The sequence below is a fragment of the Anoplophora glabripennis genome, unplaced genomic scaffold, assembly GCF_000390285.2.
Source record: "Anoplophora glabripennis isolate ALB-LARVAE unplaced genomic scaffold, Agla_2.0 scaffold53, whole genome shotgun sequence".
NCBI lineage: Eukaryota > Metazoa > Arthropoda > Insecta > Coleoptera > Cerambycidae > Anoplophora > Anoplophora glabripennis.
The window spans coordinates 415,553-428,994 of NW_019416376.1; the positions used below are offsets into that span (position 1 = coordinate 415,553).

Below are 13,442 nucleotides of genomic sequence, written 5' to 3' on the forward strand. Positions count from 1 at the left end.
AACATGGCGGGGAGTCTTCGTGGCAATCTGCTCCACAAATTTCACACTCGTCCTTCGCTGCACATCAATTGCATTTACATCTGATTTAACAGCCGAAGTTATTTATTTATTAGTTATTAGTTATAGTTAGTATTAGTTATTAGTATTAGTTATTTAAGGAAACTCGAAAGTCGTATAATGTATTCTTAATTTAATGAAACGCAGCATAGAATAGACATTTTTTACATGAAAAGAAGTAAAATATATAAGGACAGTTAAATATAGCTTGGCTGACTTTGGATTTTCTTAACAATTGAGTAAATTTCGAAAGGTAGAGAATATTGACATTATAGGTTTAAAACAACTGAATACTTTGGAAAATACTTTTATCTATTATATAAAAATGTATTGAGGTTAGTTCTGTTTAACATATGATTAAATATCTTTTAATTAATTGACCTAATTAACATCCTAGACTTCGAATGACTGTTCCCATTTTCCTTGAATGTATCCCACTGTAGTCCTTGATGCTTATATTTTGCAGGTAGGTCAATGTTTATATATTTTCCATTGAGATTGCTCGAAAGACAAGCATAATACCACCAACCACCAGCTAAAATTATAATGACATATTAACCAAGAATTTTTGTGTAAAAATTGTGTTTATTCGAACTGAATGGTTTGAGAAGTTTTCGGAACGTGATAGCAAGTAAAGTACTACAGTTTTTTTTAGTCGAATCAAATATCTACTTCAAAATGAAATATTTTGAGTTAGGGAAAAATAAGTTTCAATGTTTATAATGTGACTTTTTTATTATTTTTAACGTGAGAAAACTATACGACTTTAAACTTACGATATATTGTAGCGCAGTTTTTGTCGGTAAAGTCTAAATCTTTTGTACTGAACTTTGATCCAAGATGACCGGCCAAAGCGTCTCCTACATCTCCGCTATATCCTGACAAACGTTCCAGCTTGTATCCTCCGGGTTCGGGTCCTATTGCAAAAGAACTGTAATGAGCGTAACCAGACGTCTTGTCTCTGGCTACTATTTCTACAAGAAGTTCGGTTGATTCGAAAGCTGAAAAGGATATGGCCTTGAATTTACCTCGTCAATTTTAACGCAAATCCATACACCGCAAGTAAATTACATATTTTACAGAAAATTTGATCAATTTTGCACGTATTTGCTTACGATTTCTTCTGTAGTACCTGTCAATAAATATATTTTCTGCAATCCCAACCAGAATTCCCCTTCCAAACTGCCAAAACCAAATTTGTAGTCCCGCCATCCAAGAAAGAAGTCCTGCGATCCGTCAAACCTTTTCTGGATAACAGTCCAACCCCCTCCCCTAGTTTCCATATCACACAGTACTGGAAAGGGTGCTTCTGCGTGTTCTGGATATATTTCGTAGATTGCTGTTACATGGTTACCTAAATCGATAAAATGTAAAAAAATATGCAATTTAGCAGCAGAGGACACGAAAGTTGAAGGGTATTAAGCTGCATTCCAATGAAACACTGCTTACCACTTAGTTGAACTTCTTTACAGTCTTTGGGAAAACATGTCTGCTTTTTCAAGGATTTGAAGTAAGAATCATACTGTACTCCTAAAGTAACTTTCTTCTCTCTTAGACATATAGTTTCTTGTACGACTTTGTCACTGAACAAGAAAATTACATAGTTAATATCTTATTTGCGCTACTGCTATTTAATTGTTACTTTATGTACCTATCGAGGATAAAAATGTCACTTATTTTTCTTGCTGACTCAGCTACTTGAGTCTGTCAAGTATTCGCGGATGTAAAATGGTATTACAATAACCATTTTATCCAAAAATGAAAACTACGGAACTCCACGGAAAAATGTATAAAAAATATATTTTATTCTGTAAATATTCTAATGCTAATAATAATAACCTTCCTCATTATTTTTTATAATCATCTATACACTTACAGCTTTTGAATAACATAGCAAAAATTAAAATAAATTAAAAGTACTTACCGGTGCACTGAAGAAATATTCTCCAAATTACATTCTCTTATGTTGATCGTATTATATGTTATAATGAAAACCACAGTGTTCATTAGTCGAATTGTAAACATTGTCACATAAGTCGTTAGTGAAAACACAAGATTAACTTTATCAGAACTGCCTTTTTATACCAGAGAAGTACGAGCCTTTAGGGAGAGGGATATATCCACAGGAAAAAAATACTAATCGTATTTCCGTAAACTTATCTTTGTTACATTTATATTTCTAAAATTTTGTTACTGGAGTTTTCACATGTTTCTTTAAATGAATAAATATATGTGTCACTTTCCTTGGTATAGTCAACTACTTTCCTGTATTTTTCATATAGTTCATACTGTAAATTTTAGAAATAAAGCTTAAAGTAAAACAAAGTGCAGTAATATATAAAAGTATTTGCGTTGAAACGTAATAATAATAAGGTTCTCCAAACATCTTCTCATTTTACGCAAACAAAGAGTAATAAATAAGATACAGTTATGATGTTTTTAATTATACATATGTGCACAAATAGTAATAAGATGGCGTTTATGATATTTTTAATTATATGCAACCCAAATCTAATTACACTTCAACATAACTTCGTCTATTGTTGGGTAACAGTATGAGTGATACTGAATTAATTATGGTCTATTTTATGTTGTTTTTATTGTTTCCCCTCTCTACAAGGTGGTAAAGGTACTAAATAATTGTTTTCATCAGTTTTCCGTAGTCAATTGCCTACGGGATAATTCATTTATAACTTTTTTATTCAGTTTACATCTGTGCACAGACAAATAATAGCTAGCAGAGCCTTTTATCAAGCCGCAATCCGGAATTTCCCATGTGATCGAAGGTCCCTGAAAAATTCATGGCGGGGTGTCTTCGTGGCAATATGCTCCATCAATTTTAGCTCACTCGTCCTCCGCTGCACTTCAATTGCATTTACATTCGATTCAACAGCCGCTTTTTCTATTTAAGGAAACTGTACAGTTTTTTTGTCCAAATTTCAAACCAAAAGATCATCAGGAATATATTTTAATAATAAATTTTCTGTTTTTCGTAATATATAATTAATTTATCAACTCATGTAGACATTATTCGTATAATGTATTCTTAATTTAAGAAAACGTGCTATAGAACAACCATCTTTTACATTGAAAATATCATTTACAACAACATATAAAGATAGTTAAATATGTCTTAACTGACTTTGCCTTATTTTAGTAATAATTAAGTAAATTTTGACAAGCAGAGAACCCTTTACAATAAGGTTTATAAAACGATATAATATAAAAGCAGGGAACATTTTGAAAATATTATCTTTTATATAAAAATGTATCGAGTTTAGTTATGTTTAAGATATGATTAAATATGCTTTAATTTATGGACCTAATTAACATCCTAGATTTCGAATGACTATTCCCATTTTCCTTGAATGTATCCCACTGAAGCCCTTGATGCTTATATTTTAAAGGTAGGTCAATATTTATATACCTTCCATTGAGATTGCTCCAAAGACATTCATAATACCACCAACCACCATCTAAAATTATTTTATATATATTTACTCCGGTTTATGTTTATAGTGTGTTTTTTATTCGTTTGAACGTGACATAAACAATAAGACTTTAAACTTACGATATGTTGTAGCGCAGCTTTTGTTGGTAAAGTCTAAATCTTTTGTACTGAATTTTGATCCACGATGATAAGCCAAGCAGTCTCCTATATCTCCGCTATATCCTGACAGACGTTCTAGCTTGTATCCTCCGGGTTCGGGTCCTATTGCAAAAGAACTGTAATGGGCGTAACCAGACGTCTTGTCTCTGGCTACTATTTCTACAAGAAGTTCGGTTGTTTCGAAACCTGAAAAGGAAATCGCCTTGAATTTTCCAGAAAATTGAATTTGATCAATTTTGCATGTATTTGCTTACGATTTCTTCTGTAGTACCTGTCAATAAATATATTTTCTGCAATCCCAACCAGAATTCGCCTTCCAAACTGCCAAAACCAAATTTGTAGTCCCGCCATCCAAGAAAGAAGTCCTGTGATCCATCAAACCTTTTCTGGATAAGAGTCCAACCCCCTCCCCTAGTTTCCATATCACACAGTACTGGAAAGTGTGCTTCTGCGTGTTCTGGATAGATTTCGTAGATTCCTGTTACATGGTTACCTAAATCGATAAAATGTAAAAAAATATGCAATTTAGCAGTAGAGGACACGAAAGTTGAAGGGTAAAACTGCATTCTAATGAAACACTCTGCAGTATTTACGAGTATTACAACTGCTTACCACTTAGTTGAACTTCTTTACAGTCTTTAGGATAACATGTCTGCTTTTTCAAGGATTTGAAGTAAGAATCATACTGTACTCCTAAAGTATCTTTCTTCTCTCTTACACATATAGTTTCTTGTACGACTTTGTCACTGAACAAGAAAATTACATAATTAATATCTTAGTGTTTGTGAACACTAGTCACAGAAACTGAAATTAATTTCGTCAAAAGTATATTACCTACGACCACTACTGTAAATACTTAAAAACACACCGTCTGCGATCAATGTAAGATTCCTATTACGTCGTACGGTAAAAAAATCACACAGTTTTCCTAGCAACTATGTACTATCTTTTGAACAAAATAGCAAAATATTAATTTTAAGTACTTACAGATGTAGTCGAGACGGAATGTTTTCCAAATTACATTCTTTTACGTTGATCGTATTATATGTTATAATAAAAATCACAGGATTTATTAACCGAATTGTAAACATTGTTACATAAGACGTTAGTCAAAACAATTAATTAACTTTATCAGAACTGCCTTTTATACCAGAGTTTAGATCAGTAGAGGGAGGGATATATCCACAGGAAGAAAATACTAATCGTATTTCCGTATACCTACTTATCTTTCTTACAATTATATCTCTAAAATTCTGTTCCTCGATTTTAATAAGAACTTTAATGCACATTTAAACTTACATATCTATAAATGAAAGAAAATAACTTTTGTGCATTAAATGAATAAATATATAAGTATTACTTAAATTTTTATTCAAAAATCTATACAAATTATTTTAATGTTATAACAAAATAGTCAAATATAGTTAATTTTTAAAAGTACCTACACATGTTCCTTTCCTTAAAATTTTTTATTTCCCTAGGCAATTAATTTACTTCCCACAACATATTCCCTCTTAAAAAATTATCTGTTTGAAATATATAAAACTGATCTTTATTTAATTTTCAAAAGTGTAGTAACCATTATAATTTCTAAACTAGCATAAAATTTAAATTTACTGTACACTACTAGCTTTGTCGGAAAGTTTAAAATTTTATTATCTGAAAAAAGGTTTATGTTGATTGTAATTACTGGTGTCGTTAAGCAAATACATGTTGTTTAATTACTGGGTTTTATTAACATTCTAGACTTCGAATGGCTGTAAGGAGCACCTTTGTATGAATCCCAATGTAAACCTTTGTACTTGTAGTTCTCAGGTAGGTCGATATTTATATATTTTCCATTGAGATTGCTTTGACAACTGGAGGCGTACCACCATGCACCAACTAAAAATGATAAAGGTATTTCAATTAGTGCCATAATTTGGAAATAGTCACTTATTTTACAAAAATACAACCTCTGCCACGAATATCATGAGCTTTAGATGCTTAGTTATAAACAATATAATTTAATAAAGAAAAGCTTACCATGTATACGTGTACTTACAGAACTTTGGAACCGCACCGTTGGAAAAATCTAAGTCTTTCGTACTAAATTTTTGTCCAAGATGATATATCAAGGAGTCCCCTGCGTCTCCACTATATCCTGATAAACGCTCCAACTTGTATCCTTCAGGCTCAGGTCCTATTGCAAAAGAATTGTAATGGGCATAAGCAGATACCCCAGATCTATCTACAACTTCCACGAGCAGTTGCGTTTGTTCAAAATCTACAAATCAAAACATTTTAAAGGCATATTCGTTGAAGGTCATCCTTTACAATAGGTATAGGAAACCTATATGACTTAAACCTGAAAATCAGGTCACCGCGCAAGATAGGTTAAGACGAAAATATTCTGGATTCTGGATTAATTCATGTGAACTACCTGTTAGTACATGCATATTCTGCAGTCCTAGCCAGAATTCTCCTTCCAAATTCCCAAATCCGAATTTATAATCCCGCCATTCGAGATAGAAGTCCTGTGAGCCGTCAAATCTTTTTTGGATGACAGTCCATCCTCCTTCTCTAGTTTCCATATCGCACAGTACTGGAAAGGGCGCTTCTGCGCGTTTTGGGAATATTTCATATATTCCCGTTGCATTATTGCCTAAAATTGTAAAATTCCCGCTTACTTTTTATGAACTTTATTATTATTATTATTTATTATTATTATTTTAAATTATTTATTCAAATTGGTCCTAAAGCTTTACGTCTCTCGATGCAAACTCTTGCTTTGTTAATGTTCCTTGGTTGAAATTTNATATTTAAACAGAGAGAGAATATCCTATTGGCGTACTTCTTGGATATCTCCAAAAAGATGAATCCTGCGACAATGCGGGCAAAATATTCGATGCTCAAGTCTATGCTGATGGTAAAAGAAGGTGATATTTGAAAATATCCAAAATTATTCTTCTTCTTCTTCTTCTTCTTATTCTTCTTCTTCTTCTTCTTCTTCTTCTTCTTCTTCTTCTTCTCATTCTCCTCCTTATCCTCCTTCTCCTCCTCCTTCTTCTTCTTCTGCTTCTTCTTCTTCTTCTTCAAATGTACTGTTTGTATATACTGGTGGTCAATAACTCTCTCTCTCTATTATTATTATTATTAGAATTAAAAATAAGACGATTGAACTTAACTCACCCATATCCAAAATTTCTTTAAAGATGTCACTTTTCGACGAAATTTAACGTTAGATAGATATATAGATATTTATTACTGTTACTTACACAAAAAGTGTTTACACACGTCAAAAAGAATAATTATAGTAATAGTATAAAATCATTATGAAAAAGAAAAGTAATAGTAAAATGTACAACACAGGGTGTCGTTACAATTAGTTTAATTAAATCGCTTTATTTTTAACTCACAATTGGGTGGTGGTGTTAAAACTATATATTAGTACACCAAAGACTTGAATAAATATATCGGTGTCAATAATAGATACATACCATTTCTTTGAATATCTTTGCAGTTCTTGGGATAAGATGTATGATTGTGTAATGTCTTGGTTGACTGGCCATGGTGTACACCTAAAGTGTAATTCTTTTCTCTTAAATGTATATTTTCTTGTTCAACACATGCACTTAAAACAGAACTAACTTGAATGAACCTTCATATGTTAGACAATTATTTGATGAATCGCTGCAAATGCGTTAAAATTAATTGCGTTTTTTAGAAACAAATTGCAAAAAATAAAATTGTAAATAAGCGAAATCCCCACACGTGGCAGAAAACAAATAAAAAATTTTTACAAGACTCCCTTCCTATATAAATTTTTCCAAATGTTGATAACAAGGGACATATACACTTTTAAAGGGAAATGATAGAATTCATCATTTAAAATCAATCGCAGGACTTTTATGTATACAATATTATTAAACTAATTAAATAAATTTAATTAAATTAAAATGCCATATATTTAAAGGATGACTATCGCTATTTCACCCCATTTTTGCCTTTTGCGCCATTCTAAAAATTATTGACCACTGAGATATTATTTCAGGTTTACATAAGAGGGTGCATTTGTAAAATTTAATAAGATCAATCTCCTATGATTTTAAATCTCACACTTTTTGAACAATTTTCATAAAAGAAGTACTTCAGTTGTGTTTAAAATATTTTTTTTATAAAACTGGGTATGAAATAGTGACGATCACTATCCCTTTCGTGGGATTTGAATAAGATTGTGCACGTTGATATCCTATCTATAAAATATAAGATATTGATAGCAATACTTATTATCCAATTTCAAAAAGAAAGTAGCCTAATTTTTTACATCTCTGCAATTCTTGATTCAATTTAAGAATACCCCCAATTATTCGCACTTATTGTCAGAACATTATGTATGTACACGAACTACCAACCTAGATTTTTTATTCTCGGCCTGAATATCTTTCAACGTGTTTTGGATGTCGTGAAATTTTGTAGAAATATCATTCAACTGAGTAGCAAAATAATCATCTTTTAAAGAACGTGTTGCTATAGGGCTTTCCTCTAAATTTTCTACTGTTGAACTATTCGCAGCCTTATTGAAATCTAGAAGTAAAAACTAATTAATAAATGCAAATATTTATGCCAGTATTCAAAAAATAAAAGGTAATAAATATGGTTACTTCATTTTAGTTATCTGTTGTTATGGGTCAATAAAAAATATGACTTATGCCGTTCTAATACTCACCCCTTAGTACTGATATTATCTCATCACGTATCATACTTTTCAAGTTTAATGGGGAGCTTACAGAGTCCATTGCCAAATTAATGTTCATATTAGTGGAACGTACACCATTAGCATCTTCTTGATTAAAATTCAATTGTGCAAGTGGCTATATAGGAAAAAATACATAATTACCTACGTATGTGATAAAGAAAAAGATAAATGGATAATTTTTTATACATTTATAGAAAATTTCCTGAGATATTATAAATTTTTTTTAATTATGTCGATAATATTAACAAAAGGGAAAAATGATTGGCATATGAACAACAGTGATTATGTTAGAGGTACTTACGTACTTACCGAGTTTAACAGTGAGGGACTTGAGCAACATTCTTTTATATTCATGGCACTATACAACATAAGGAAAATCACAATGTTTGTTAACCGAATTGTAACCATTGTTACAGAAGAGGTCAGCTAGATACAATAATAATTTTTATCAGAGACGCCTTTTTATACCCAAATATGAGTCAGTTTAGATGAACAGATGCACAGGAACATCCAATAATCATATTTCCGTTTATTTATCTCTTATTTTCTTGCATCTAAAAATAAATTCTTTTCATAGATGATTTTAGACAGTTAGATGTCTGGTAATCAAGGCTTTTTGTTTTAATAATTTTTGAGAGTTTAAATTTCTTTGTCTGTTTTGATAGTTAGCCAAGAAGGATCCAAGTTAACAGAATAATTTGAAATACTTCTTTACAGTTCCATAAAATAATCGCAGTCTCTTTTAATGTTCTTTTATCGGTACTATTTTCTTCCTTTTTAAAAATATAAACAGGGTCTACCCTGTTTATATCTTTCTGTAAGGATAAACATAAAGGTTAATAAAAAAAATTTAATACTAGCGATAGTATTGAAGAATTATTTTAATATTTTATAAACGTTAATATACTTATTCAACTAAATATTTTTAGTTAAGGGGCCTAACTAACATTCTAGACTTTGAATGGCAATACTCGGGACTTCTGAATGTGTTCCAATGTAATCCTTGAAAGTTGTACTTTCCGGGAAGGTCAATATTTATATATTTTCCATTAAGATTACTGATATGACAGGCTTTATACCAGTAACCGCCAACTAAAATTGTAAACAATTATAGTAAACTAAAGTGGCAACTAATCAATTGGATTTTTGTATTATTTTATAGGTATTAAGCTAATTCAAATAAATTTAAAGAATCTTCCTAAAAACCCTATAAAAAAGTCAAAGAAGGTTTTTTTGTTTTTTAAAACATTTTTTGAATTTCTTTGAATCCGCTTAATATCTTTAAAAGAAATTAAAAATGCAATAGCTAACTAACAGTTAAGTTTATACCTTTTTTAAATAGTCCAGGCAGTTGAGAGTAAAAGTAGGCTTTGGCGTTTGTGTTTGAAGTCAACTATTTTGTTGTAAGAAAAATCCCAAATATTATGTAGAATAAGAATTCGAATTTGCCTATTCCAAAAAACCACTGCTATAAATTCAGGGGAACAAAAAACATACAAAAGGAACCCGTTTTCCACATATTTTTCATTATAACATTGAAAGTAAGCTTCTTTATTTTTTGTTTATTTGACAATTTTCTATAAAGTTACAACAACTGCGAATCAAAAAATTGAATTTTGCATTAACAATAGACGAAAAATATGTATATTTGGAGCAATATTTAAAATAAGTAAATAATTATAAATATTGATGAAACTTTGTGATCGAATTCTAAAACATATGTCAATTCTACCTTAAAAATTTTGCAACGATCGATAGCGTGGTTTTCAATTGACAGGATTATTAATTAAGAAAATTTCAAAAAGTTTATCGCGTACCGTGGGTTTATATAAAGGTTTAGAAAGGGCACACATTTTTTTAGAGATACTTGTTGTCATAATAAACAATAAATCAATACTAAAAATATCTATTTTTGTACTTTTATAAGATTTTTTTTAATTTTTCAATATTTTACTCTCAGAATCTACACAATAGAATGCTGTCGTATTTGGCTAAAATCACGGGATTACGACGTAGTTTTTATGAGTGCAAAATTTATAGCTATAGTCTAATGCATAGAAAATTCCCTGGGCAATAAATAATTGTTTATAGAGTAAAATGTTGAAAAATTAAAAAAAATTCTAAATGGTTATAAAAGTGTAAAAATAAGTATGTTTGGTATTGATCATTGTTTATTATGACAACAAATAACTCTAAAAAATTGTATACCCTTTCTAAACCTTAATTTAAACCCACGGTATGTGATAAACATTTTGAAATTTTCTTAATTAACCAATCCTGTCAATCGAAAACCACACGATTGATCGTTGCAAAATTTTTAGGGTAGAATTGACATGTTTTACTATTTGTTCATAAGTTTCATCAACATTTATAAATGTTTACCTATTTTAAAAATTGCACCTAGTATACTACTACTACTATTTTTCGCACATTGCTAATGCAAAATTCAACTTTTTTGTTCGCAGTTGTTGTAACTTTATAGAAAATGGTCAAATAAACAAAAAATAAAGAATTACTTTTTTTATTTAGGGCTTACTTTCAATGTTACAGGGAAAAATATGTCGAAAAACGGGTCATTTTTCGCTCTTTAGCAATGGTTTTTTGGAATAGGCAAACTCGGATTCTTATTCTACATAATATTTGTGATTTTGTACAACAAAATAGATAACTTCAAATACAAACACCTCGAATACTCTACTGCCTGGACTAAAAGTAATCTATTGGATTTTAACTATTTTGAACATAAGGTATACTTGATTTCAATAAATAGGCACATTTAACGTGAATTTAAAACTTATTTTGATAGCTTTGTTTATAAAAACATATTATTTTCCAGTGTATTGCAATATCACTTCCGTTTTAAAACTCTGATACTTACGGTACTTGGTAGGACAAGCGTCGTTGGTAAAATCTAAATCTTTTGTGCTGAACTTTGAGCCAAGATGAACAGTTAGGGAGTCCCCTGCATCTCCACTAAATCCCGATAGTCGATCGAGCTTGTATCCTCCTGGTTCGGCTCCTATTGCGAAGGATGTATAGTGGGCGAAAGCAGATACGTTGTCCCTGTCTACTATTTCCACTAGAAGTTCCGTTGGTTCGAAACCTAAAAATTTGCAGAATATTGTAACTATTTTTTTTTAGTTCGTATGTTATTTCTCGTACAACAAATAATAGAAATTAAAATATAGTCCGTACGATATTTGTTGAGATTGAATTCCAATTCTACCTACCAAGAAATACGATTTGATTGGAAGATTGTCCAGGTGGACAAATATAAATATTATATAATTAAGAAAGAAGGTACAAAAAATATTAGAAACATTACCTGACAATAAGTATATTTTCTGCAATCCTAACCAGAACTCGCCTTCTAAACTTCCAAAACCAAATTTGTAGTCTCGCCATCCCAGATAGAAATCTTGCGATCCGTCAAATCTTTTCTGAAAATGAGTCCAGCCCCCTCCTTTGATTTCCATGTCACACAACACTGGAAACGGCTCTTCCGCGTATTTTGGAAGAATTTCATAGATTCCTGATACGTTGTTACCTAAAACATACATGTGTTGCTACACGAAAGATTTTTTATGGATTTTATGCAAAATTATTTTTTGATCAAGTGTTTAACTTATGAATAAGGCTGTCAGAGAGAGCGGCAATTCAATGACGTGCCAAGCCCTTACGCATTAAAATATTAATAGATAACACAGTCCGCAATATTTTGTATACCATTTCGAAGAACTTCTTTGCAATTCTTAGGATAACTCTTCTCACTTTTTGGTGGCTTAGGACAAGTGCTGTGTCTCACTCCTAATGTTTCTTCTTTTAAACATGTCACTTCTCCGTCAACTTTTAAACTAAAAAAAGTATTACAAAGTTAATTACTTGATACAGGTAGTAGGTAAATATATGTATTACTAGTTTCTTAGTAGTGAACATGATAAACATCTTTATTTTAAACAAAGAGCGTATAAAAAATGTGGCAAAGCAACTTCCTTTTTAATTTTACATTTATTAAGTACCTGCTGTGTTAAAGGCACTGGAAATCGATATTTTTTAGAATGTTTATTTTATATTTTACTATCCTAAAGATTATAAAAATTACTGACCTAGATTTTTTGTTCTCAGCTTGAATATTTTTTAGCATATTTTCAATAGTCTGAAATTTTGTGTTTATGTAATCAAATTTTGACTTCTCCGTTATAAGGCTATTCTCTTCTACGTTTTCTAAAATAGAATTGTTGTAATCTGTAAAGAACAATAATAATGCTAATATATAAAAATTTCTAATCACTTATAGACAAAGTTACACAAATTGTTACTCATATGGATACAGAGTTTAATTAAGGTCGTCTACTAGTTTTAAGTGGCTACTGTTTGAATGTTATTAAGCCTAAAATGGGTCGGCAAATTGATAATTTTCGCGACAAAAGTATTTATTTTAAACATACCTCTTAGAATCGATTTTAGCTCGTCACGTATTATACTTCTCATATTTGACGACGAAGTGCTTCCGGATTCCATTGACAGATGAATATCCAGCGTGTTTGAATGGACCCCACCAACATCTTCTTGGTTGCTTTTTATTTCCACATGCGACTAGATAAAAAAGATAATAGTGTATCTTCCTAATTAAGAAAAAACTTAACGATTCATTACTTTAACACAAGCTGCCTAATCTAATGCTAACAAACAAGCTATTCTTTATTTCTTTGAAAACATTAAGTTAATGTTGGGGAACTTACAGATTTTGACAAAGGCCCTGAAGTGTCAGTGGTAGCTTCTTTTATGTTGATCGCACTGAACACTACAGTGATCACAATAATTGGTAAACGAAACGGAGTCATTGTTACAGAACTAGTGTTTAATGTGAATAAGATATGTTTTGAGAGTCGTCTTTTTATATCGGGGAAGTTTTATATAGCGGGAAGAATAACCGCAGTTATCTCAAGTCTGAATGTACAAGGTACAATTATCTCTTTAGCCTCTCTATCTAGGAAAAAACAGTAGACCAAAGTTCTTGTGATGTTAAGGAAATAT

The 13,442-nt window shown here is 30.8% G+C and overlaps 3 protein-coding genes across 8 annotated transcripts; all 3 read right to left on the reverse strand.

Moving 5' to 3' along the window:
* Window positions 1–206: 206 nt before the first annotated feature.
* Window positions 207–4,969, reverse strand: LOC108905557 (fibrinogen C domain-containing protein 1-like). 6 transcript variants are annotated; one of them, XR_001964271.1, is made up of 7 exons: window positions 4,655–4,967; window positions 4,280–4,413; window positions 4,140–4,160; window positions 3,939–4,031; window positions 3,629–3,853; window positions 1,982–3,533; window positions 1,550–1,640 (listed from the first exon to the last, which is right to left on the reverse strand). XR_001964271.1 is itself a non-coding variant. In XM_018708499.1 (5 exons), the coding sequence occupies exons 1-5, from the start codon at window positions 4,756–4,758 to the stop codon at window positions 426–428; spliced, it is 768 nt and encodes a 255-aa protein (XP_018564015.1). In that variant the 5' UTR covers window positions 4,759–4,969; the 3' UTR covers window positions 207–425. The 6 variants fall into 6 exon arrangements, 4 of the variants coding, with proteins under 4 accessions (XP_018564015.1, XP_018564013.1, XP_018564012.1 ...); XR_001964270.1 differs by having other exon boundaries at window positions 3,939–4,160; XM_018708499.1 differs by lacking the exons at window positions 1,550–1,640; window positions 1,982–3,533; window positions 3,629–3,853; window positions 3,939–4,031; window positions 4,140–4,160 and adding exons at window positions 207–592; window positions 834–974; window positions 1,190–1,411 and having other exon boundaries at window positions 4,655–4,969.
* A 103-nt stretch (window positions 4,970–5,072) lies between these two features.
* LOC108905563 (microfibril-associated glycoprotein 4-like) lies at window positions 5,073–8,820 on the reverse strand. The gene is made up of 7 exons (XM_018708505.2): window positions 8,715–8,820; window positions 8,376–8,520; window positions 8,062–8,233; window positions 7,147–7,280; window positions 6,090–6,311; window positions 5,712–5,933; window positions 5,073–5,551 (listed from the first exon to the last, which is right to left on the reverse strand). Exons 1-7 carry the CDS (start codon window positions 8,811–8,813, stop codon window positions 5,385–5,387), a joined length of 1,161 nt encoding a protein of 386 aa, XP_018564021.1. The 5' UTR covers window positions 8,814–8,820; the 3' UTR covers window positions 5,073–5,384.
* A 387-nt stretch (window positions 8,821–9,207) lies between these two features.
* On the reverse strand, window positions 9,208–13,405 carry LOC108905619 (microfibril-associated glycoprotein 4). Its single transcript, XM_018708576.2, has 7 exons — window positions 13,148–13,405; window positions 12,854–13,001; window positions 12,512–12,650; window positions 12,132–12,259; window positions 11,731–11,952; window positions 11,284–11,508; window positions 9,208–9,497 (listed from the first exon to the last, which is right to left on the reverse strand). Exons 1-7 carry the CDS (start codon window positions 13,247–13,249, stop codon window positions 9,331–9,333), a joined length of 1,131 nt encoding a protein of 376 aa, XP_018564092.1. The 5' UTR covers window positions 13,250–13,405; the 3' UTR covers window positions 9,208–9,330.
* Window positions 13,406–13,442: the final 37 nt, after the last annotated feature.

What these genes read in the sequence shown, in the direction of transcription:
- LOC108905557 (XM_018708497.1), bottom strand. Translation starts at nt 4,758, where the DNA reads ATGTTTACAATTCGGTTAATAAATCCTGTGATTTTTATTATAACATAT. An exon ending in GAAAATATATTTATTGACAG is followed by an intron (nt 1,059 to 1,189) that starts GTACTACAGAAG and finishes TATCCTTTTCAG; the next exon opens with CTTTCGAATCAACCGAACTT. An exon ending in AAACTGCGCTACAATATATC is followed by an intron (nt 593 to 833) that starts GTAAGTTTAAAG and finishes TTATAATTTTAG; the next exon opens with CTGGTGGTTGGTGGTATTAT.
- LOC108905619 (XM_018708576.2), bottom strand. Translation starts at nt 13,249, where the DNA reads ATGACTCCGTTTCGTTTACCAATTATTGTGATCACTGTAGTGTTCAGT. An exon ending in CAGGGCCTTTGTCAAAATCT is followed by an intron (nt 13,002 to 13,147) that starts GTAAGTTCCCCA and finishes TTTTTTATCTAG; the next exon opens with TCGCATGTGGAAATAAAAAG. An exon ending in CAAAGAAGTTCTTCGAAATG is followed by an intron (nt 11,953 to 12,131) that starts GTATACAAAATA and finishes TGTATGTTTTAG; the next exon opens with GTAACAACGTATCAGGAATC.
- LOC108905563 (XM_018708505.2), bottom strand. Translation starts at nt 8,813, where the DNA reads ATGGTTACAATTCGGTTAACAAACATTGTGATTTTCCTTATGTTGTAT. An exon ending in GCCGAGAATAAAAAATCTAG is followed by an intron (nt 7,281 to 8,061) that starts GTTGGTAGTTCG and finishes TTCTGTTTTAAG; the next exon opens with TGCATGTGTTGAACAAGAAA. An exon ending in GAATATGCATGTACTAACAG is followed by an intron (nt 5,934 to 6,089) that starts GTAGTTCACATG and finishes TTTGATTTGTAG; the next exon opens with ATTTTGAACAAACGCAACTG.